Source organism: Procambarus clarkii, chromosome 52, assembly GCF_040958095.1.
Source record: "Procambarus clarkii isolate CNS0578487 chromosome 52, FALCON_Pclarkii_2.0, whole genome shotgun sequence".
Lineage (NCBI taxonomy): Eukaryota > Metazoa > Arthropoda > Malacostraca > Decapoda > Cambaridae > Procambarus > Procambarus clarkii.
Genome location: NC_091201.1, coordinates 3,944,435 through 3,970,007, shown reverse-complemented (window position 1 = coordinate 3,970,007; position 25,573 = coordinate 3,944,435). Strand labels below are relative to the sequence as shown.

Sequence of the window (25,573 nt, the reverse complement as noted above, 5' to 3'; positions counted from 1 at the left end):
TCCCCCCTGCCTCGCCTCCCCCCTGCCTCCATATCTCAGTGTGACGTCACACCTATTTTAGTGCGTTGTCCTTGCAGTGTTGAGAGTGCGTGTGCTTGAGTGCATGTTGAGTGCCTCAGAGTGTAAGAGGTGAACTGCCTGGTCATGACCTCAGTGAACGACCCCATTCGACGGCCGTCTTGACCTTGTCATGGTAATTACTCAAATAGTGAAGGTACCAGCCGTCCCATTACCCGGGGTAATTAGCGGCCTTGTTACTGCTAATTACAAGTGTCTGGAAATTGTAATTGATCAAGTGAGACACATTACACTTTAAACTTTATTATAATCAACACAGTAGTCACTCTCTTGATGTGTGTGTGTGTTTGTGTGTGTGTGTGTTTGTGTGTGTGTGTGTGTTTGTGTGTGTGTGTGTTTGTGTGTGTGTGTGTGTTTGTGTGTGTGTGTGTGTGTTTGTGTGTGTGTGTGTGTGTTTGTGTGTGTGTGTGTGTGTGTGTGTGTTTGTGTGTGTGTGTTTGTGTGTGTGTGTGTTTGTGTGTGTGTGTGTGTGTGTGTGTGTGTGTGTGTGTGTGTGTGTGTGTGTGTGTGTGTGTGTGTGTGTGTGTGTGTGTGTGTGTGTGTGTGTGTGTGTGTCTTGCCTGTTGCTCCAACTTTTGTAACTCAACCAGGTATCAACCAGCCTTTTGTGAGGTACTGTGTCGAAGGCTTTCTGACAGTCTAAGAAAATGCAGTCCGCCCACCCTTCTATTTCTTGCCTAATTTGTGTTGTCTGGTCATAGAATTCTATTAGGCCTGTGAGGCACGATTTACCATCCCTGAACCCATGTTGGTGGTGCGTTACAAAGTTATTTCCCTCCAGATGCTTCTACGAGCCTTTTCCTCACGATCTTCTCCATCACCTTGCATGGTATACAAGTTAGGGAAATTGGCCTGTAGTTCAGTGCCTCTTGCCTGTCACCCTTCTTGTATATTGGGACTATGTTAGCTGTCTTCCAACTTTCTGGTAGGTCTCCTGCTTCCAGTAATTCTGTTTCTCCTGTTTCCAGTGACTCTCTCTCTGTCTGTCTCTGTCTGTCTCTCTCTCTCTCTCTCTCTCTCTCTCTCTCTCTCTCTCTCTCTCTCTCTCTCTCTCTCTCTCTCTCTCTCTCACTCTCTCACTCTCTCACTCTCTCACTCTCTCACTCTCTCACTCACTCACTCACTCACTCACTCACTCACACGACACATACAAACCTAGCCTCATACTCTTCCATACAAGCCAGTCAGACACCCCAGGTTCGACTCCCTGTTTCAGCTGCTCCGGAGTTCCTAGTACGACCGCAGGACGTAAAGGCCACCGCAGGGTCGTCGGCAGCGTTCGAGTGCCTGGCGGTGGGTCGTCCTCCGCCGCTGGTGGTGTGGAGTCGTCAGGACGACCACAACCTGCTGCTGCCCCGCCAGGACACGCCGTCAGGGGAGCCCGGGGACCAGCCCAACGTCTGGGTCAACGCTGAGGGCACCCTCATCATCAACCAGGTGAGGGCGGGGCATTCCTGCGAGCCAGGACTCTCACAGGTTTGTTAGCCATGTCTTCCCATCGTATGGGCCTGGAGATTTGACGCAATTTGGATTATTTTGATATTTCCTCGTGTCTGACCATGTTATCATGTCTAGCAGTTTGCATGGTCGAGTCCTGGGGGCAGGACTCTCAGAGGTTTGTTAGCCATGTCTTCCCTCGTATGGCCTGGAAATTTGACGTGAATTTGGGATTATTTTGATATTCCTCGTGTTTGACCGTGTTATTGTGTCTAGCAGTTTGCATGGTCGAGTCCTGGGGGCAGGGACTCTCAGAGGTTTGTTAGCCATGTCTTCCCTAGTATGGCCTGGAGATTTGACGTGATTTGGGGTATTTTGATATTCCCTCGTGTCTGACTATGTTATTGTGTCTAGCAGTTTGCATGGTGGTGCCGCAGGTACGGCGGGAGCTGGCCGGGTGGTACTCGTGCGCCGCGGTGTCGGCCGCGGGGTCGCTAGGTGGCGCGGGCGCTGCTGGACGTGCCGGCGCCGACCCTCCACCCGCCGCCCGTCATCTCCGTGCCGCCCCGCAACCTGACGGTGACCCCGGGGGCCGTGGCCCTCCTGGTGTGCCAGGCGGAGGGCGACCCCGCCCCCAGGGTCACCTGGACCAAGGACCACCTCGACCTTCCTGACGACGACTCCAGGATCACACTCTTGGGCTCCGGCTCCCTCCAGCTCAACGGTCAGTACAAGACACTCTTCAACCTTTATGTATACAGCCAGTATACATATTATTATTATTATTATTATTATTATTATTATTATTATTATTATTATTATTATTATTAATATTATAGGTAATAACATACATTAATATGTAATTTTAGGAAATTTAGGCGTCTTAATTTAGTAGAGGTGGCACCACTGGAGAGGGTTTTAGGTAGTAGAGGTGGCACCACTGGAGAGGGTTTTAGGTAGTAGAGGTGGCAACACTGGAGAGGGTTTCAGGTAGTAGAGGTGGCAACACTGGAGAGGGTTTCAGGTAGTAGAGGTGGCACCACTGGAGAGGGTTTCAGGTAGTAGAGGTGGCACCACTGGAGAGGGTTTTAGGTAGTAGAGGTGGCAACACTGGAGAGGGTTTCAGGTAGTAGAGGTGGCAACACTGGAGAGGGTTTCAGGTAGTAGAGGTGGCACCACTGGAGAGGGTTTCAGGTAGTAGAGGTGGCACCACTGGAGAGGGTTTTAGGTAGTAGAGGTGGCAACACTGGAGAGGGTTTCAGGTAGTAGAGGTGGCAACACTGGAGAGGGTTTCAGGTAGTAGAGGTGGCACCACTGGAGAGGGTTTCAGGTAGTAGAGGTGGCAACACTGGAGAGGGTTTCAGGTAGTAGAGTGACCAACACTGTAGAGGGTCCAGGGTAGTAGTGACCAACACTGTAGAGGGTCCAGGGTAGTAGAGTGACCAACACTGTAGAGGGTCCAGGGTAGTAGTGACCAACACTGTAGAGGGTCCAGGGTAGTAGAGTGACCAACACTGTAGAGGGTCCAGGGTAGTAGAGTGACCAACACTGTAGAGGGTCCAGGGTAGTAGAGTGACCAACACTGTAGAGGGTCCAGGGTAGTAGAGTGACCAACACTGTAGAGGGTCCAGGGTAGTAGAGTGACCAACACTGTAGAGGGTCCAGGGTAGTAGAGTGACCAACACTGTAGAGGGTCCAGGGTAGTAGTGACCAACACTGTAGAGGGTCCAGGGTAGTAGAGTGACCAACACTGTAGAGGGTCCAGGGTAGTAGAGTGACCAACACTGTAGAGGGTCCAGGGTAGTAGAGTGACCAACACTGTAGAGGGTCCAGGGTAGTAGAGTGACCAACACTGTAGAGGGTCCAGGGTAGTAGAGTGACCAACACTGTAGAGGGTCCAGGGTAGTAGAGTGACCAACACTGTAGAGGGTCCAGGGTAGTAGAGTGACTAACACTGTAGAGGGTCCAGGGTAGTAGAGTGGCCAACACTGTAGAGGGTCCAGGGTAGTGGCAGGAGAAGCTGCCTACTGCACAAGGAGCCGGCACCCACAATTAAGGGATCAATACAAGTAATTAAGTACTAGGGGGAATGCGGGATATTTCTCTGCCTGCACGAGATATTTCCCTGCCTGGCCGAGATATTTCCCTGCCTGGCCGAGATATTTCCCTGCCTGGCCGGGATATTTCCCTGCCTGGCCGGGATATTTCCCTGCCTGGCCGGGATATTTCCCTGCCTGGCCGGGATATTTCCCTGCCTGGCCGGGATATTTCCCTGCCTGGCCGGGATATTTCCTGCCTGGCCGGGATATTTCCCTGCCTGGCCGGGATATTTCCCTGCCTGGCCGGGATATTTCCCTGCCTGGCCGGGATATTTCCCTGCCTGGCCGGGATATTTCCCTGCCTGGCCGGGATATTTCCCTGCCTATCCGGGATATTTCCCTGCCTAGCCGGGATATTTCCCTGCCTGGCCGGGATATTTCCCTGCATGACCGGGATATATCCCTGCCTGGCCGGGATATTTCCCTGCCTGGCCGGGATATTTCCCTGCCTGGCCGGGATATTTCCCTGCCTGGCCGGGATATTTCCCTGCCTGTCCGGGATATTTCCCTGCCTGGCCGGGATATTTCCCTGCCTGGCCGGGATATTTCCCTGCCTGGCCGGGATATTTCCCTGCCTATCCGGGATATTTCCCTGCCTGGCCGAGATATATCCCTGCCTGGCCGGGATATATCCCTGCCTGGCCGGGATATATCCCTGCCTGGCCGGGATATATCCCTGCCTGGCCGGGATATTTCCCTGCCTGGCCGGGATATTAAGACATTTCTCCTCACTGCTCGATATATGCCTAATCTTCCCCTGCCTCAGTTATCCCCACCCTACCGGGGCTCAACGGCTCTCGTGCCCTGAAGAAATATATAATTTAACTCGCGGTTTACACGTGGATTTAAAATATATTTTCACATTCTATAGAAACTCGAACAATACTTCAGCTAATTGGCAATAATTAATTTAAACAATTTTCTAGCTTGTCTCTGGGAATTTTGAGCGGCATATTATTATTTATTTTTATTATATTTTGTAGTTTTTTATGAAGAGAGCACAAGGCTTGAGAGCATTTCCGAAGATCTGTAAGTAACTAATAATTCTTGTGAACTGTTTATATTGAATAGATTTAGCAATGACTGTATGTGTTATTACTAACTTCTTATTGCCATGATGTAAACTTGTATAATGAATTAGTAACAATAATAATGAACTATTTTAAGGAAAGGGAAAGCCTATTTTTTAAGGGTATATATATTGTTTTATTGTTAACAAAAGTATGAGAGAGATTGAACTACAGTCAATGAAAACGTTCAAGAAAGTCTGTTAAAAAATTATTTAATATTAATGTTTTTAACAAGACAATTAAAAAGTAACATAATTTAGAGTGTTTTACATTATAACCAACAAGAAATGTGAACGTGACATTATAACAGCTTTGGTGCACATTATACAACAACGAAAAGCAAATAAAGTTATAATGCTCCTGAGTGCGCCTGAGTGTCGCTGCATCATCAATGACATCACATTGAGGTTCTCGGGAGAGTTATAGGTACATCAATAGTTTCATCAGTAAGTCTGCAAAGCTCCCGCAATTTACACTCGACAAAATTCATCAATGAAAACAATGACTCGCATGAATATATCGATGACAAAGCCTAATTCAAAGGCTTTGAATTTAAAGTTTCAAAACCTAATGTTTTGGCATTTTTTCTGCTTTAATTCAGTCACTAATCGGTCTCATATAATATTTTTGAGTTCAGCTTTCAAGTCAACAAATTTTGGCCTCTGAAATGAGTTGCTTTGTTAATCAGTTTCATCTTCCATTTATCCAAATCAATCCACTGTCTTTCCAATTTCAGTTTGTCTAATGTTTCACTGGAAATTTTGAGTTTACAGTGCCTTAAAATGACCAGAATTTAGTCAATCTTGCTGAGAATTTATCAACAGTTAAATTAGTGATGTTTAAAAATTGCATTTGAAAGCTCTTAATAATGTCTGTTTTCTCGTGAATTTCAAGATGTTGTGTGTTTTCAGGTCTGGGGAAATGTTTAAATATGCCGTTGGCAACGTCAAGTTTAAACATTTTTAGTTTGAATTCAAAGTTTGTTTTTATTATAACATAACATCAAGTGTGTTGCCAAATCCTATTAATTTGGTGTTTCAGGTCATTTAAATGCGAAGGAAAATCTATGAAATACATCCATATATAAATCCATACATCAGGTAATTCTAGAAAAGAATTTTTCATTCGTCAAAAACAGAAATTTCATCCAAACACTCAACAGATGATTGAAGAACAGAACAAATTCTAGGCCAATGAACATTGTTGTTCATAAGTAATGCTGTGTACACAGAATTCACCTCTCTCAGTTAATTCTGAAATTGTATATTTGTGTTTAAGTGTACACAGAAATAGAATTAACTGTGTTGATTACGATATTCATCATCTCTTCACGTTTCTTAAGGTCAGCTTTTGAACTCAAGTCGTCATGTATAATACAGTGAAAGTCTAACAGTCGATGTCCAACATTATTTTCCAAACTTTCTTCTTTACCAACCATGTTGAGTGGTGCACCATCAGTTGTCACAGTGAATATTTTAGAAAGGTCAATCTCTCGATTAGATAATTCGTTTGCTACTACCTTGCATGTTTCAGCCTCTGTTTATCACGTATTTCATCACCCGTACAGCGTTGAGCAATAATCACTAGCCTAGCAGATGACGTAACATCAGGTGATCTCATTACAGCAAATAGAAAGGAATTTACATGAACCATTTTATTTTGTTAGTTGATTTGCTAGGTTTGTTACAACTTTAATGTTCAGTCTTTAACTGTGTTTCTACTCGCTGGTAAATCTGCTTATGCTTTGAATAATGTAATTTTTTTTTTGGCCGCGTGCCTACAAAACTTGCTCGCATGCCATCCTTGGCACGCGTGCCATAGGTTCGCCTCCCCTGCCCTTGACCAACGACTGGCTAAGATGGAAGTTGCGATAATGGTCGAGGATACGTAGGCGAAATAAAAATGTAGAAATAACTTTATAGTGGTCCACGACGACGGACGGACGGAAACGTTTCTCGCTTTCTGTATTGTCAGGTGTGGGATGAGTGCCACATCTCCAGCCCCGTTACTGTGACTTGTGTATGCTTGAAGTAAACATTTTGTACTTATCTAGCTGTGCTAGCGGGGGTTGAACTCTGGCTCTTTGGTCCCGCCTCTCAACTAAGTAGAGGTGCGTCTTGTGTTGCAGGCATCAGGGACGAGGACTCCGGGGAGTACCAGTGCTCGGCGGTGTCCGAGGCCGGCACCACCACCGCCACCAGCCACCTGCAGGTGGTCTCCCCGGACAGTCCAGCTGCGGCCCGGACCACGCCCGCCCCAGACCCTAGGGACCTGCCAGGACCCCCAAAGCCCCCTGCCCTGCGAGCCCGCAACTCCAGCACGTTGACACTGGTCTGGGGCCCGCCAGACCACGAAGGGGCCTCTCCTATCACCAGCTACATTCTGGAGGTGGGTAAAGTGCAGCACACCTTTCCTGCAGGGCAACACGGCAGGTCAAAGCCGGGAGTGCAGTTCATGGAGCGTCATATATATACTTGTAGTTACTAATGAATAATATTTCAGTTATAGTTTGTGTTAGACCAGAGTTAGGGGGGAACCAGGCAGTCTAGACAGTACTTGTGGTAACATTGTCCACTATCGTATTATATTGACGTAATGGCCAGTCAGGAAGTAGAATTTGGTACTATTGAATTTGGAGAAGTACTAACGAAGACCTTCTTAGGCCTATTTCACGCTATATAGTACATATGAGCTATATTGGCCTAGGAATATCTAACTTTTTTTTTTAGCTTTATTTTTTCCGGACTCTGTGAAGTGAATAGTATCAAATTCTATGTAATTGTCCACTACGTCAATATATGTACGATGGTTATCTTGAGATGATTTCGGGGCTTTAGTGTCCCCGCGGCCCGGTCCTCGACCAGGCCTCCACCCCCAGGCATCTCAAGGCATGACACTGTTGATATGCTTGCTAAGTCAGCCTGCAGAAAACCAGTGGTAGAAATTGATATGGGTGTTTCATTAGCAGTGACAAAGAGAATACTTAAACAAATATCTAATGAAAATCTCACCGACCTAACAAATTCTCAAAGACCTGAAAGTTGTAGCATTAAATATTGTGATAGATATCGTGAGGAGACATTCACATATGGGACTAATAGAACAAGAACCCGGCAATGTGATGTTATAGTGGCCAGAATACGCCTGGGATATAGACGTATCTGGCAGCTTTCTCAAAACCCAAATGTCGAGTACACAATGTGTCAACTTTGTGAAAGAGAAAGCATGCACTCTCTTGAACATTATATTGTAGAATGTCCCATATTGACTGACTTTCGCCCTCCTGGGCTAAGGTATGCTGAGCTCTGTAGTTACTATATGAGTACTGGAACACTTGATGATATATTGGACTTGTATCCAAAATTGACCATGTAATGTATCAATCATACAATGTATGTATGTGATGTAACTATATAACCTGAGCTTGTAAAAGCACCTTCATCACCTTCAGTGATTAAGTGCTTAATTGCACACTAGTTTCTTTATCAGCTACCTCACCCTGTCAGGGTAAATGAGACAAATGTATGTGAATGCATGTGTGTGTGTATATATGTATGTGTATGTGTGTGTGTGTGTATGTATATGTATGGGTATAAAGCATATATGGAAGCTGATCAGAATTACATTTCACCTTTGTGAATGTACATTAATGACACTATGTAAAAGACACATCTAATACTTTATGTAGGGCGTACGTAAATCTGTGTATCTATGTATTTACGTATGTAGGTTAGCTTAGCATTTTAAAAGCACCGAATCACCTTCTGTGGTTGAGTGTTCAATAAACCCTTGAACTGTATGTTTAACACTTCTCTAACCCTGTCCATGGAGGACAGAAGAAAATGTATATATGCTGGTTAGCATTGTAAATGTGTGGCCACGTCTGTGGTAGAAAATAATAATAAAAAAAAAAAAAACAGGAAGCAGCCCGTGACAGCTGACTAACACCCAGGTACCTATTTTACTGCTAGGTAACAGGGGCATAGGGTGAAAGAAACTCTGCCCATTGTTTCTCACCAGCGCCCGGGATCGAACCCGGAACCACAGGATCACAAGGCCAGCGTGCTGTCCGCTCGGCCGACCGGCTCCCTTTATCATGGTTACCTTACCTTGAGGTTACCTTGAGGAGCTTCCGGGGCTTAGCGTCCCCGCGGCCCGGTCATTGACCAGTTGTGCCGTCCACATAGTTACAACATGAGCCACATAGACAGGAAGACGGGTTGTGGAAACACAACTCATTGTTATGGTCATTCGTTTCGGTTTCGTAGTCCTGAGGTTCCGGGTTCGATCCCCGGTGGAGGCGGAGACAAATGGGCAAAGAGTTCCTTTCACCCTGATGCTCCTGTTAACCTAGCAGTAAATAGGTACCTAGGAGTTAGACAGCTGTTACGGGCTGTTTCCTGGGGGGGGGGGTGTTAAAAAGGAGGCCTGGTCGAGGACCGGGCCGCGGGGACGCTAAGCCCCGAAATCATCTCAAGATAACCTCAAGAAGATAGCCTCTGGCAGGATGAGAGGAAAGGAATTATCAGGGGAATGCGCCAAGCCATTACGACTATATAGCACTGGGAAGGGGTCAGGATAAGGATTGGGGATGGGACGGGGGAAGGAATGGTGCCCAACCACTTGGACGGTCGGGGGATTGAACGCAGACATGCAGGGTTATTTATTTTGAGCATTGTTCTACTTCCTTGTACTTACGAGTCATTGCAATCGTAGTTATGGAGTCACTAACACAGACCGACTGAGAAAGGTATATTCACCTAACTCTACCTGACGACTGTGTGAGTTATGTCCGGTCATATTGTACGGTGTGTGAGTTATGTCCGGTCATATTGTACCGTGTGTGAGTTATGTCCGGTTATATTGTACGGTGTGTGAGTTATGTCCGGTTATATTGTACGGTGTGTGAGTTATGTCCGGTCATATTGTACGGTGTGTGAGTTATGTCCGGTCATATTGTACGGTGTGTGAGTTATGTCCGGTCATATTGTACGGTGTGTGAGTTATGTCCGGTCATATTGTACGGTGTGTGAGTTATGTCCGGTCATATTGTGGGATATTGTTGTTGTTCAAGAATCGCTACTTGGAATAAAAAGTTCAAAGTAGCACGGGCTATGGTGATCCCGTAGTGGACTTGTTAGTGTGGGATGTGATGGTGAGGCTAATTGTGTTCCCTGTGGCAGATGTGGAGTGGTGCAGGGTCGTGGCAGCCGCTGGAGGAGCACATCCCTGCCGAGACCTACACAGTCACGGGTCTCAAGCCCTACACCCAGTACCGCGCCATCGTCAGGTACGTTCTACATCCTTAACATGTCCCGGCAGGTCGAAAATATTAGAGCAAGAACATTGTCGTGGCCTCGGGGTTTTTTTTTCGAATCCTGGATTTATTTTCTAGTGGCGAGGAAAGACTTTTCTAATCCTGCACATGAAGGATTGTTCACAATCCCTGGCCTTCGTTACTGATTGGATGTGTTTGGGAGGGGGGGTGATTAGCGCTCCTCTCTGGGGGCTATGATTTGGTCTGGCCCTCCTACAGGTGGTTGTCTGGGCCACCCACAGGTGGTTGTCTGGGCCACCCACAGGTGGTTGTCTGGGCCACCCACAGGTGGTTGTCTGGGCCACCCACAGGTGGTTGTCTGGGCCACCCACAGGTGGTTGTCTGGGCCACCCACAGGTGGTTGTCTGGGCCACCCACAGGTGGTTGTCTGGGCCACCCACAGGTGGTTGTCTGGGCCACCCACAGGTGGTTGTCTGGGCCACCCACAGGTGGTTGTCTGGGCCACCCACAGGTGGTTGTCTGGGCCACCACAGGTGGTTGTCTGGGCCACCCACAGGTGGTTGTCTGGGCCACCCACAGGTGGTTGTCTGGGCCACCACAGGTGGTTGTCTGGGCCACCACAGGTGGTTGTCTGGGCCACCCACAGGTGGTTGTCTGGGCCACCACAGGTGGTTGTCTGGGCCACCCACAGGTGGTTGTCTGGGCCACCACAGGTGGTTGTCTGGGCCACCCACAGGTGGTTGTCTGGGCCACCCACAGGTGGTTGTCTGGCCCTCCCACAGGTGGTTGTCTGGGCCACCCACAGGTGGTTGTCTGGGCCACCCACAGGTGGTTGTCTGGGCCACCCACAGGTGGTTGTCTGGGCCACCACAGGTGGTTGTCTGGGCCACCCACAGGTGGTTGTCTGGGCCACCCACAGGTGGTTGTCTGGGCCACCCACAGGTGGTTGTCTGGGCCACCACAGGTGGTTGTCTGGGCCACCCACAGGTGGTTGTCTGGGCCACCACAGGTGGTTGTCTGGGCCACCCACAGGTGGTTGTCTGGGCCACCACAGGTGGTTGTCTGGGCCACCCACAGGTGGTTGTCTGGGCCACCACAGGTGGTTGTCTGGGCCACCACAGGTGGAGGTCTGGGCCACCCACAGGTGGTTGTCTGGGCCACCACAGGTGGTTGTCTGGGCCACCACAGGTGGTTGTCTGGCCCTCCCACAGGTGGTTGTCTGGGCCACCACAGGTGGTTGTCTGGGCCACCACAGGTGGTTGTCTGGGCCACCACAGGTGGTTGTCTGGGCCACCACAGGTGGTTGTCTGGGCCACCACAGGTGGTTGTCTGGGCCACCACAGGTGGTTGTCTGGGCCACCACAGGTGGTTGTCTGGGCCACCACAGGTGGTTGTCTGGGCCACCACAGGTGGTTGTCTGGGCCACCACAGGTGGTTGTCTGGGCCACCACAGGTGGTTGTCTGGGCCACCACAGGTGGTTGTCTGGGCCACCACAGGTGGTTGTCTGGCCCTCCCACAGGTGGTTGTCTGGGCCACCACAGGTGGTTGTCTGGGCCACCACAGGTGGTTGTCTGGGCCACCACAGGTGGTTGTCTGGGCCACCACAGGTGGTTGTCTGGGCCACCCACAGGTGGTTGTCTGGGCCACCACAGGTGGTTGTCTGGGCCACCACAGGTGGTTGTCTGGGCCACCACAGGTGGTTGTCTGGGCCACCACAGGTGGTTGTCTGGGCCACCACAGGTGGTTGTCTGGGCCACCCACAGGTGGTTGTCTGGGCCACCCACAGGTGGTTGTCTGGGCCACCCACAGGTGGTTGTCTGGCCCTCCCACAGGTGGTTGTCTGGGCCACCACAGGTGGTTGTCTGGGCCACCCACAGGTGGTTGTCTGGGCCACCACAGGTGGTTGTCTGGGCCACCACAGGTGGTTGTCTGGGCCACCACAGGTGGTTGTCTGGGCCTCCCACAGGTGGTTGTCTGGGCCACCACAGGTGGTTGTCTGGGCCACCACAGGTGGTTGTCTGGGCCACCACAGGTGGTTGTCTGGGCCACCACAGGTGGTTGTCTGGGCCTCCCACAGGTGGTTGTCTGGGCCACCACAGGTGGTTGTCTGGGCCACCACAGGTGGTTGTCTGGGCCTCCCACAGGTGGTTGTCTAGGCCTCCCACAGGTGGTTGTCTGGGCCACCACAGGTGGTTGTCTGGTCCACCACAGGTGGTTGTCTGGGCCACCACAGGTGGTTGTCTGGGCCACCCACAGGTGGTTGTCTGGGCCACCCACAGGTGGTTGTCTGGGCCACCACAGGTGGTTGTCTGGGCCACCACAGGTGGTTGTCTGGCCCTCCCACAGGTGGTTGTCTGGGCCACCACAGGTGGTTGTCTGGCCCTCCCACAGGTGGTTGTCTGGGCCACCACAGGTGGTTGTCTGGGCCACCACAGGTGGTTGTCTGGCCCTCCCACAGGTGGTTGTCTGGGCCACCACAGGTGGTTGTCTGGGCCACCACAGGTGGTTGTCTGGCCCTCCCACAGGTGGTTGTCTGGCCCTCCCACAGGTGGTTGTCTGGGCCACCACAGGTGGTTGTCTAGGCCTCCCACAGGTGGTTGTCTAGGCCTCCCACAGGTGGTTGTCTGGGCCACCACAGGTGGTTGTCTGGGCCACCACAGGTGGTTGTCTGGGCCACCACAGGTGGTTGTCTGGGCCACCACAGGTGGTTGTCTAGGCCACCACAGGTGGTTGTCTGGCCCTCCCACAGGTGGTTGTCTAGGCCTCCCACAGGTGGTTGTCTAGGCCTCCCACAGGTGGTTGTCTGGGCCACCACAGGTGGTTGTCTGGGCCACCACAGGTGGTTGTCTGGGCCACCACAGGTGGTTGTCTGGGCCTCCCACAGGTGGTTGTCTAGGCCTCTTTAGCATTAATATAACATAATAATTCACATACCATTGCATGCCTTGTAATGCTTCTGGCGTATTCTTCCAACTGAGGCTGACGTGCAATCTTTTCCTTAAGTGTATTTTCAATTAGGTTGCACTTCCTTGCGCAGGCGTAGACATATGCAAATTAAGCAATAGGCGGTAAATCAGTGAATTAATTAAGAAAGAAGTTATTGTTGTCTTTAGGTATATTGCATGTTGAAATTACTTTTGTTCCTTTGGATAATTTGCAAATGTGCATAGATATGTAGATTGTTGTATTAAGAAGTAGGCGACGGTGTAATTTGCCTGCCCTGTTTTGTAAGTTACGGGTCATTTAATTTGCCAACTGCCTATACGAGCTTTATGCAACCAGTTAACATATCTTAGGAACAGTAATTTATGTACCAACATGTCCTGGAATGAACAAATCCACAAGGGCCGTGACGAGGATTCGAACCTGCGTCCGGGAGCATCCCAGACACTTAATCGACTGAGCTACGACAGGGTAAAATCCTGGTTTGTGCCTCGGAGAGGCTACGGGATCCAGTAAGTTCAGTAGAACTTCGGTTTCAACCCTTTTTTTACCCTGTCGTAGCTCAGTCGATTGCGGCAGTGTCTGGGATGCACCCGGACGCAGGTTCGAATCCTCATCACGGCCCATTGTGGATTTGTTTATTTGATGCATCACGTTAGTGTGAACTCTGTGTGTGGTGTCCTGGTATGGTTACTGGAGCCCCACACGGGGATCACCTGTAGCAAGTATTGTGGGAGTTGTTCCTTTACAACATTTACAGCGAACTGTTCCATCAGTGGTGCCTTGAGTCACGACTCCTCGCTGTCTCCCTCTGCTCCGTTTTCCTTGACATGACTGTTTCCAGATATATTTATCAGGGACCAGATTCACGAAGCAGTTACGCAAGCACTTACAAACCTTGTACATCTTTTCTCAATCTTTGCCGGCTTTGTTTACAATTATTAAACAGTTAATGAGCTCGGAAGCACCAGGAGGCTGTTTATAACAACAACAACAGTTGATTGGCAAGTTTTCATGCTTGTAAAGTGTTTAATAAATGTAACCAAAGCCGTCAAAGATTGAGGAAAGATGTACACGTTCGTAAGTGCTTGCGTAACTGCTTCGTGAATCTGGCCCCAGCTGAGAGCTCCCTGTGTGTGTCGAGCCGAGAGCTCCCTGTGTGTGTCGAGCCGAGAGCTCCCTGTGTGTGTCGAGCTGAGAGCTCCCTGTGTGTGTCGAGCTGAGAGCTCCCTGTGTGTGTCGAGCTGAGAGCTCCCTGTGTGTGTCGAGCTGAGAGCTCCCTGTATGTGTCGAGCTGAGAGCTCCCTGTGTGTGTCGAGCTGAGAGCTCCCTGTGTGTGTCGAGCTGAGAGCTCCCTGTGTGTGTCGAGCTGAGAGCTCCCTGTGTGTGTGTCGAGCTGAGAGCTCCCTGTGTGTGTGTCGAGCTGAGAGCTCCCTGTGTGTGTGTCGAGCTGAGAGCTCCCTGTGTGTGTGTCGAGCTGAGAGCTCCCTGTGTGTGTGTCGAGCTGAGAGCTCCCTGTGTGTGTGTCGAGCTGAGAGCTCCCTGTGTGTGTGTCGAGCTGAGAGCTCCCTGTGTGTGTGTCGAGCTGAGAGCTCCCTGTGTGTGTGTCGAGCTGAGAGCTCCCTGTGTGTGTCGAGCTGAGAGCTCCCTGTGTGTAGAGCCGAGAGCTCCCTGTGTGTGTCGAACCGAGAGCTCCCTGTGTGTGTCGAGCCGAGAGCTCCCTGTGTGTCGAGCCGAGAGCTCCCTGTGTGTGTCGAACTGAGAGCTCCGTGTGTGTCGAGCCGAGAGCTCCATGTGTGTCGAGCTGAGAGCTCCCTGTGTGTGTCGAGCTGAGAGCTCCCTGTGTGTGTCGAGCTGAGAGCTCCATGTGTGTCGAGCTGAGAGCTCCCTGTGTGTGTCGAGCTGAGAGCTCCCTGTGTGTGTCGAGCTGAGAGCTCCCTGTGTGTCGAGCCGAGAACTCCCTGTGTGTCGAGCTGAGAGCTCCCTGTGTGTCGAGCCCAGAGCTCCATGTGTGTCGAGCTGAGAGCTCCCTGTGTGTCGAGCCCAGAGCTCCATGTGTGTCGAGCTGAGAGCTCCCTGTGTGTCGAGCCCAGAGCTCCATGTGTGTCGAGCTGAGAGCTCCCTGTGTGTCGAGCCGTCTCGGTGCTTCACCTTCATTGTTCACACACATTAAAAATGTATATCATTTGTTAAATTTTTGTAACAATTCATACATGTTAGCCTACCGTTTAGTATTAAGTGTCACCCCATTAAACTTATAAATTATCTAATTATTTAAATTGTGCCAGAAACGCTTTGTATATTAGTGGCTTGATATAACTTACATGTTTACCGACGAATGACCCAATGAAACGTGCTTTAAATGCTTATTATCTAAATAGCATTTATTAATATTATCATTATTGAAAAAAATTGAGAAAATCTGAAGGAGCCGTGATGAGGACTCGAACTTGTGGGTGTTCCCGGCACAGGCAGTAGACCACATGTGGCCTAGCTGCCTAGAGCGGGTGTCTGGGAACACCCAGCCCGTAGGTTCGAAGCCTCATCACGGTTCCTACAGATTTTCTCATTGATAGTCACGTTAGTGTGATCACTGTGTTATTATCATCATTGGTACAGTAGGTGTTCATGCGACACACGTGCCAGCATGTGGGTGTCGGAGGCACACAATCTGGAAATCATTATTTTGTGGATATACCGTGAACAGAGACCTGTAGTTGGATGGGTGACCGTTTGGATAGCCACGCAGACTTAGTGTCATAACCGTTCTAGGAGGGTAGACGTAGCCTAAGGTACTCTATCGTTTTCAATTGTCTCGATAAACGTAACTTAGACATCCTGTCCAAATGGAATGTCAGTGTATACTCCTGTCCAAATGGAATGCCAGTGTATACTCCTGTCCATATGGAATGCCAGTGTATACTCCTGTCCATATGGAATGCCAGTGTATACTCCTGTCCATATGGAATGCCAGTGTATACTCCTGTCCAAATGGAATGCCAGTGTATACTCCTGTCCATATGGAATGCCAGTGTATACTCCTGTCCATATGGAATGCCAGTGTATACTAAGTGGCGTCCGGTATACTAAATGTTCCCACATTTTCCCTCAGGGAGTAGCTTCTCCCCTAATAATTCCCTGCCTGCCTTTACCCTTCAGGGCCATGAACATGCACGGGGTGTCTGCGGCGTCACCCGTCTCGGGGCCGCTAGTGACGGGTGGTCGACGGGTGGTAGACGGTGGGGGGACGACCCGTGACGAGGACGACGACCCTCAGGTGAGGGCCGCCCTCTCTCACCCCTTCGTGTCCCTCCTGCCGCCCACGGCCGTCTCCTCCACCGCCATCAGGCTCGTCTGGAAGGTAGGTTCATGCGGCGGCTCTCTCCTTCCTCTTTTGTCTTATTCTTATTTTTTGTTTACTTTTCTTAACTTGTTCTTAAATCTGCGCCACACCCTGTGTTGTCGCCGAGCCTTACTCTACTTTACGTCCGTCAATATGCTTTTTTCCGTTTTTTATTGATGGCTAGAAGCTTAATTTTTAAAAGTTTGTTTTGTTTTAGTAAATCTCTTTCATAAAGCGTATTTTTTTCCTTGTACAACATTTGGCAAATTATAATTTCTGGTAAACATGTGCACAATTTAATACAATAAATCACAAAGCCTCTTATTCTCGTCTGAATTTAAATTAATGATTATTTCATCGGAGCATTTGCTAAGGTTTGACATATTTTTACTCATTATATATCTTTTCCCCTATGTGTGGTCGGCATTATTTGCTTGTCATCTTGGTTATCTTGAAGTTATCTTGAGATAATTTCGGGGCCCGGATAATTAGTGTCCCCGCGGCCCGGTCTTCGACCAGGCCTACTTTTTGTAACACACCCCCAGGAAGCAGCCCGTAGCAGCTGTCTAACTCCCAGGTACCTATTTGCTACTAGATAACAGGTGATTCATGGTGAAAGAAACTTTTTACCCATTTGTCTCCTCTCCACCGGGGATCGAACCCGGAACCTCAGGACTACGAATCCGAAGCGCTGTCCACTCAGGTGTCAGGCGCCCGCGTCATTGTCACAGTTGTCAATCACATTCAGCCACATTACCCAAAACGCTTCCGAATAAATCTTACTCGTTTATATAACAGTTTTTTCTTCGGCCGCGAGAATGTGTAAAATATTGGAAGTGATCTTTGTAAAGGGTTATTTGTGTTGCTGTCGGAGTGGGCTAGTTTATTGTGCACCCCATACTCCTCCTGTGTGGGGTAGTTTATTGTGCACCCCATACTCCTCCTGTGTGGGGTAGTTTATTGTGCACCCCATACTCCTCCTGTGAGGGCTAGTTTATTGTGCACCCCATACTCATCCTGTGAGGGCTAGTTTATTGTGCACCCCATACTCATCCTGTGTGGGCTAGTTTATTGTGCACCCCATACTCATCCTGTGAGGGCTAGTTTATTGTGCACCCCATACTCATCCTGTGAGGGGTAGTTTATTGTGCACCCCATACTCATCCTGTGTGGGCTAGTTTATTGTGCACCCCATACTCATCCTGTGTGGGCTAGTTTATTGTGCACCCCATACTCATCCTGTGTGGGCTAGTTTATTGTGCACCCCATACTCATCCTGTGTGGGCTAGTTTATTGTGCACCCCATACTCATCCTGTGAGGGCTAGTTTATTGTGCACCCCATACTCATCCTGTGTGGGCTAGTTTATTGTGCACCCCATACTCATCCTGTGTGGGCTAGTTTATTGTGCACCCCATACTCATCCTGTGTGGGCTAGTTTATTGTGCACCCCATACTCATCCTGTGTGGGCTAGTTTATTGTGCACCCCATACTCATCCTGTGTGGGCTAGTTTATTGTGCACCCCATACTCATCCTGTGAGGGCTAGTTTATTGTGCACCCCATACTCATCCTGTGTGGGCTAGTTTATTGTGCACCCCATACTCATCCTGTGAGGGCTAGTTTATTGTGCACCCCATACTCATCCTGTGAGGGGAACTTTATTGTGCACCCCATATTCATCCTGTGAGGGCTAGTTTATTGTGCACCCCATACTCATCCTGTGAGGGGTAGTTTATTGTGCACCCCATACTCATCCTGTGAGGGCTAGTTTATTGTGCACCCCATACTCATCCTGTGTGGGCTAGTTTATTGTGCACCCCATACTCATCCTGTGAGTGGACTAGTTTATTGTGCACCCCATACTCATCCTGTGAGGGCTAGTTTATTGTGCACCCCATACTCATCCTGTGTGGGCTAGTTTATTGTGCACCCCATACTCATCCTGTGTGGGCTAGTTTATTGTGCACCCCATACTCATCCTGTGTGGGCTAGTTTATTGTGCACCCCATACTCATCCTGTGTGGGCTAGTTTATTGTGCACCCCATACTCATCCTGTGTGGGCTAGTTTATTGTGCACCCCATACTCATCCTTGGGCTAGTTTATTGTGCACCCCATACTCATCCTGTGTGGGCTAGTTTATTGTGCACCCCATACTCATCCTGTGTGGGCTAGTTTATTGTGCACCCCATACTCATCCTGTGAGGGCTAGTTTATTGTGCACCCCATACTCATCCTGTGTGGGCTAGTTTATTGTGCACCCCATACTCATCCTGTGTGGGGTAGTTTATTGTGCACCCCATACTCATCCTGTGTGGGCTAGTTAATTGTGCACCCCATACTCATCCTGTGTGGGCTAGTTTATTGTGCACCCCATACTCATCCTGTGAGGGCTAGTTTATTGTGCACCCCATACTCATCCTGTGTGGGCTAGTTTATTGTGCACCCCATACTCATCCTGTGAGGGGTAGTTTATTGTGCACCCCATACTCATCCTGTGTGGGCTAGTTTATTGTGCACCCCATACTCATCCTGTGTGGGGTAGTTTATTGTGCACCCCATACTCATCCTGTGTGGGCTAGTTAATTGTGCACCCCATACTCATCCTGTGTGGGCTAGTTTATTGTGCACCCCATACTCATCCTGTGTGGGATAGTTAATTGTGCACCCCATACTCATCCTGTGTGGGCTAGTTTATTGTGCACCCCATACTCATCCTGTGAGGGCTAGTTTATTGTGCACCCCATACTCATCCTGTGAGGGCTAGTTTATTGTGCACCCCATACTCATCCTGTGTGGGCTAGTTTATTGTGCACCCCATACTCATCCTGTGTGGGCTAGTTTATTGTGCACCCCATACTCATCCTGTGAGGGCTAGTTTATTGTGCACCCCATACTCATCCTGTGAGTGGTGGTTTATTGTGCACCCCATACTCATCCTGTGAGTGGTGGTTTATTGTGCACCCCATACTCATCCTGTGAGTGGTAGTTTATTGTACACCCCATACTCATCCTGTGTGGGCTAGTTTATTGTGCACCCCATACTCATCCTGTGTGGGCTAGTTTATTGTGCACCCCATACTCATCCTGTGTGGGCTAGTTTATTGTGCACCCCATACTCATCCTGTGTGGGCTAGTTTATTGTGCACCCCATACTCATCCTGTGTGGGCTAGTTTATTGTGCACCCCATACTCATCCTGTGAGTGGTGGTTTATTGTGCACCCCATACTCATCCTGTGAGTGGTAGTTTATTGTGCACCCCATACTCATCCTGTGTGGGCTAGTTTATTGTGCACCCCATACTCATCCTGTGTGGGCTAGTTTATTGTGCACCCCATACTCATCCTGTGTGGGCTAGTTTATTGTGCACCCCATACTCATCCTGTGTGGGCTAGTTTATTGTGCACCCCATACTCATCCTGTGTGGGCTAGTTTATTGTGCACCCCATACTCATCCTGTGTGGGCTAGTTTATTGTGCACCCCATACTCATCCTGTGTGGGCTAGTTTATTGTGCACCCCATACTCATCCTGTGAGTGGTGGTTTATTGTGCACCCCATACTCATCCTGTGAGTGGTAGTTTATTGTGCACCCCATACTCATCCTGTGAGTGGTGGTTTATTGTGCACCCCATACTCATCCTGTGAGTGGTAGTTTATTGTGCACCCCATACTCATCCTGTGTGGGCTAGTTTATTGTGCACCCCATACTCATCCTGTGTGGGCTAGTTTATTGTGCACCCCATACTCATCCTGTGTGGGCTAGTTTATTGTGCACCCCATACTCATCCTGTGTGGGCTAGTTTATTGTGCACCCCATACTCATCCTGTGAGTGGTGGTTTATTGTGCACCCCATACTCATCCTGTGAGTGGTAGTTTATTGTGCACCCCATACTCATTCTGTGAGTGGTGGTTTATTGTGCACCCCATACTCATCCTGTGAGTGGTAGTTTATTGTGCACCCCATACTCATCCTGTGTGGGCTAGTTTATTGTGCACCCCATACTCATCCTGTGTGGGCTAGTTTATTGTGCACCCCATACTCATCCTGTGTGGGCTAGTTTATTGTGCACCCCATACTCATCCTGTGTGGGCTAGTTTATTGTGCACCCCATACTCATCCTGTGTGGGCTAGTTTATTGTGCACCCCATACTCATCCTGTGTGGGCTAGTTTATTGTGCACCCCATACTCATCCTGTGTGGGCTAGTTTATTGTGCACCCCATACTCATCCTGTGTGGGGTAGTTTATTGTGCACCCCATACTCATCCTGTGAGGGCTAGTTTATTGTGCACCCCATACTCATCCTGTGATTGGTAGTTTATTGTGCACCCCATACTCATCCTGTGAGTGGTAGTTTATTGTGCACCCCATACTCATCCTGTGTGGGCTAGTTTATTGTGCACCCCATACTCATCCTGTGTGGGCTAGTTTATTGTGCACCCCATACTCATCCTGTGTGGGCTAGTTTATTGTGCACCCCATACTCATCCTGTGTGGGCTAGTTTATTGTGCACCCCATACTCATCCTGTGTGGGCTAGTTTATTGTGCACCCCATACTCATCCTGTGTGGGCTAGTTTATTGTGCACCCCATACTCATCCTGTGTGGGCTAGTTTATTGTGCACCCCATACTCATCCTGTGTGGGGTAGTTTATTGTGCACCCCATACTCATCCTGTGAGGGCTAGTTTATTGTGCACCCCATACTCATCCTGTGAGTGGTAGTTTATTGTGCACCCCATACTCATCCTGTGAGTGGTAGTTTATTGTGCACCCCATACTTATCCTGTGTGGGGTAGTTTATTGTGCACCCCATACTCATCCTGTGTGGGGTAGTTTATTGTGCACCCCATACTCATCCTGTGTGGGGTAGTTTATTGTGCACCCCATACTCATCCTGTGTGGGGTAGTTCATTGTGCACCCCATACTCATCCTGTGAGTGGTAGTTTATTGTGCACCCCATACTCATCCTGTGAGGGCTAGTTTATTGTGCACCCCATACTCATCCTGTGAGGGCTAGTTTATTGTGCACCCCATACTCATCCTGTGAGGGCTAGTTTATTGTGCACCCCATACTCATCCTGTGAGTGGTGGTTTATTGTGCACCCCATACTCATCCTGTGAGTGGTAGTTTATTGTGCACCCCATACTCATCCTGTGAGGGCTAGTTTATTGTGCACCCCATACTCATCCTGTGAGTGGTGGTTTATTGTGCACCCCATACTCATCCTGTGAGGGCTAGTTTATTGTGCACCCCATACTCATCCTGTGTGGGGTAGTTTATTGTGCACCCCATACTCATCCTGTGAGTGGTGGTTTATTGTGCACCCCATACTCATCCTGTGAGGGCTAGTTTATTGTGCACCCCATACTCATCCTGTGAGGGCTAGTTTATTGTGCACCCCATACTCATCCTGTGAGTGGTGGTTAATTGTGCACCCCATACTCATCCTGTGAGGGCTAGTTTATTGTGCGCCCCATACTCATCCTGTGGGTGGTAGTTTATTGTGCACCCCATACTCATCCTGTGAGGGCTAGTTTATTGTGCACCCCATACTCATCCTGTGAGTGGTAGTGTATTGTGCACCCCATACTCATCCTGTGAGTGGTAGTGTATTGTGCACCCCATACTCATCCTGTGAGTGGTAGTGTATTGTGCACCCCATACTCATCCTGTGGGTGGTAGTTTATTGTGCACCCCATACTCATCCTGTGAGTGGTAGTGTATTGTGCACCCCATACTCATCCTGTGAGTGGTACTTTATTGTGCACCCCATACTCATCCTGTGAGTGGTAGTGTATTGTGCACCCCATACTCATCCTGTGAGTGGTAGTTTATTGTGCACCCCATACTCATCCTGTGAGTGGTAGTGTATTGTGCACCCCATACTCATCCTGTGAGTGGTGGTTTATTGTGCACCCCATACTCGTCCTGTGAGTGGTAGTTTATTGTGCACCCCATACTCATCCTGTGAGTGGTAGTTTATTGTGCACCCCATACTCGTCCTGTGAGTGGTGGTTTATTGTGCACCCCATACTCGTCCTGTGAGTGGTGGTTTATTGTGCACCCCATACTCGTCCTGTGAGTGGTAGTTTATTGTGCACCCCATACTCATCCTATGAGTGGTAGTTTATTGTGCACCCCATACTCATCCTGTGAGTGGTAGTTTATAGTGCACCCCATACTCGTCCTGTGAGTGGTGGTTTATTGTGCACCCCATACTCATCTTGTGAGTGGTAGTTTATTGTGCACCCCATACTCATCCTGTGAGTGGTAGTTTATTGTGCAACCCATACTCATCCTATGAGTGGTAGGTTATTGTGCACCCCATACTCATCCTGTGAGTGGTAGTTTATAGTGCACCCCATACTCGTCCTGTGAGTGGTGGTTTATTGTGCACCCCATACTCGTCCTGTGAGTGGTAGTTTATAGTGCACCCCATACTCGTCCTGTGAGTGGTGGTTTATTGTGCACCCCATACTCATCTTGTGAGTGGTAGTTTATTGTGCACCCCATACTCATCCTGTGAGGGGTAGCGCGTTTGTAGTATTAGGCTATCGTAAGTCGCGTTTACAGTATTAGGCTATCGTTTGTTTCATTCCTTTCATTCAAATTATTTATGTGCTTATGATTTGATTGGTGTTTACACAGGTGTAGTTCCCATCCCAAAGATATCTTCCAAACATTGCGGTACATAGAGCATTACTTAGCGTCAAAAGATTGTTTGCTTAGCTAAACGAACTAGAAGGTTCAGTTCCTGAACCGATTATGTGCCTCTGTAACCCTTTACACCACCGCCCACGGGATGGGTATGGGGTGCATAATAAAGAAAGAAATTAAATTAGTTCCACCCGCCTTGACCGGTGCGTCCCGCTACAGGTACAGGAGTTCGGGGACTACATGGACGGCTTCTACATACGGTACCGGGATCTGAGCTCCGGTACTCACCACTTCCGTATGGAGACGGTCATCCGGTCTGGGCCGGATGCCTACACCCTCACCGACCTTGACAAGTATACGGAGTACGAGTTCTTCATTGTGCCTTACCACAAGAACATCCACGGCCACCCCTCCAACTCCAGGATTGCTAGCACCAAGGAAGATGGTAAGCAGCCTCTCTCTCGACTCTTGCACTAGTTACAACTTGTAAACGAGATTACACACACACACACACACACACACACACACACACACACACACACACACACACACACACACACACACACACACACACACACACACACACATTCTCGTGTACGCAGGCGATGAGTCACATTAACGTGGCTGAAGTATGTTGACCAGACCACACACTAGAAAATGAAGGGACGACGACGTTTCGGTCCTGGACCATTCTCAAGTCGATTAAGAATGGCCCAGGACGGACCGAAACGTCGTCGTCCCTTCATTTTCTAGTGTGTGGATTGGTGAACATCTTCATGTACCTTATGACGACAGAGTGCAGTGTGGTGTTGTACTGTTCATTAATATCTACTGGCCATGGTTTTACCGAGTACTAGAGCCCCACAATGCGTCCATTGACAGTGCCATCAGCGCCCCCTTCAGGAGTGGAGAGCCTGGTGTTGAACAGGACGAGCGTGGTGTTGTCGTGGCAGCCGCCGGCCCGGGCCCACACCAACGGTCGCATTACCCGCTACTCCGTGTGGCTCTTTATCAACAAGACTCAGGCTCACTCTAACCTGACGGTGGGCGGCGCCCTCCACAGCCTCACCCTCCATAACCTCACCTTCGGCCTCCACTTCACCGCGACCGTCGCCGCCCACACCAAGTGAGTCTGGGAGGGGGGGGGGGTGAGTTCCGGTGATCAACGTCCCCGCGGCCCGGTCTCTGACTAGGCCTCCTGGTTGGTGGCCTTGTCAACCAGGCTGTTGGACACTGCTGTTCACAACTTGATGTATGAATCACAGCCTGGTTGATCAGGCCGAGGATTTAAGACAGTATCTGTGTTGTAGAATATAACACTGCCAAATAGGTTCATTTTCCCCTGCACAGTATTTTATATCTAAGATTCATATAAATGTTTATTCTTGATTTCAATCTTTTTCCAGAATATACGTAACTTGAAGGCAATAAGCTTTAGTACACTCTATATTACCATTATTTTTATCTATTTTTGCTGTTGACTTGCCCAGAAACCTTTATTTTGATCACTTTTCCATTTGTGTACGAAAGAGCGGGGCAGGGGCCGAGCTCCGGGGGCCACACGTGGCTGCAGGACCCCCAGGCCAGCGTGGGGTCAGACGAGGCCCGTCGGGTCCCCTCGCCGCTGATGGCCGTGTTGAGGGAGACGTGGTTCATCGGGGCCGTGGGAGCCGCCGGCTTCGTGGCCCTGTCCGTGTTCGTGGCTGTGGTCTGCTACCGCCGCAAGAGGAACGAGAAGCGTGCCATGGGCGGTGAGTAGCGCCTCGCCTCACACTACTCTTACCAACACACTTAGGCACAGTGCCATACTTTGGGGCCCAACTCTCTCTCAAGGGTTAACGGTTTTTGCTGTCTAAAGGAGTAATGGTTAAGGGCTTTTGCTGTCTAAAGGGTTAAGGGTTTTTGTTGTCTAAAGGGTTAAGAGTTAAGGGATTTTGTTGTCTAAAGGGTTAATGGTTAAGGGATTTTGTTGTCTAAAGAGTTACTGGTTAAGGGTTTTTGTTGTCTAAAGGGTTAATGGTTAAGGGTTTTTGCTGTCTAAAGGGTTAAGGGTTTTTGTTGTCTAAAGGGTTAAGAGTTAAGGGATTTTGTTGTCTAAAGGGTTAATGGTTAAGGGATTTTGTTGTCTAGAGGGTTAATGGTTAAGGAGTTTTGTTGTCTAAAGGGTTAATGGTTAAGGGTTTTTGCTGTCTAAAGGGTTAATGGTTAAGGGTTTTCTTAACAGAAATTCCATGGGGCACGTGAAATTCCAGAGGGCATGCCCGTTCCAGAGGGCATGTGGTGTTCCCTCTGGAACTCTTGTCTAAAGGGTTAAGGGCTTTCCCCTAAGGCTTCCTTTAGGGAACCCTTAACCACCTAAACTGCTTCAATCACCATGTTCCAATTAGTTTTGTCTTCACACTTGAGATGTTGACGTGTCCTCGGACATGAGAACGATGCCGTGTGTGTGAGGACAACTCCGGCGCTAACGGCTCAAGACACATATGCCAGATCAAATGTAATCTAAGAATTTCTTGCTTTTCACATTGTTGATGGTTAAATATACCGAGACTGGCTTTTGTGTGTAGTAATTTGTGAAGACTTCGGGGATAGCATTGTTGGTTGGGTCGGGGCACTGCGTCACTTCCTTAGTGGTCGTATCTGTGGTCCGGGGCCCTG

The 25,573-nt window shown here is 49.1% G+C and overlaps 2 protein-coding genes across 2 annotated transcripts in view; both read left to right on the top strand.

Annotated features, from left to right (window-relative positions):
* The window catches only part of LOC138349760 (roundabout homolog 2-like), a 318,232-nt gene extending 311,281 nt beyond the window's left edge, over positions 1 to 6,951 (top strand). Inside the window, exons 8-10 of the mRNA XM_069304202.1 lie at positions 1,295 to 1,515; positions 1,953 to 2,239; positions 6,813 to 6,951. Coding sequence (XP_069160303.1) covers positions 1,295 to 1,515; positions 1,953 to 2,189 — 458 coding nt within the window. The 3' untranslated portion in view covers positions 2,190 to 2,239; positions 6,813 to 6,951. The remainder of the gene's footprint in view (positions 1 to 1,294; positions 1,516 to 1,952; positions 2,240 to 6,812) is intronic.
* LOC123763775 (roundabout homolog 2) overlaps positions 4,604 to 25,573 on the top strand; it is a 55,307-nt gene continuing 34,337 nt past the window's right edge. The window contains exons 1-7 of the mRNA XM_069304201.1: positions 4,604 to 4,643; positions 6,738 to 7,072; positions 9,868 to 9,974; positions 16,066 to 16,267; positions 23,135 to 23,360; positions 23,798 to 24,041; positions 24,446 to 24,666. Of these exons, the coding sequence (XP_069160302.1) occupies positions 4,604 to 4,643; positions 6,738 to 7,072; positions 9,868 to 9,974; positions 16,066 to 16,267; positions 23,135 to 23,360; positions 23,798 to 24,041; positions 24,446 to 24,666 (1,375 nt within the window). The remainder of the gene's footprint in view (positions 4,644 to 6,737; positions 7,073 to 9,867; positions 9,975 to 16,065; positions 16,268 to 23,134; positions 23,361 to 23,797; positions 24,042 to 24,445; positions 24,667 to 25,573) is intronic.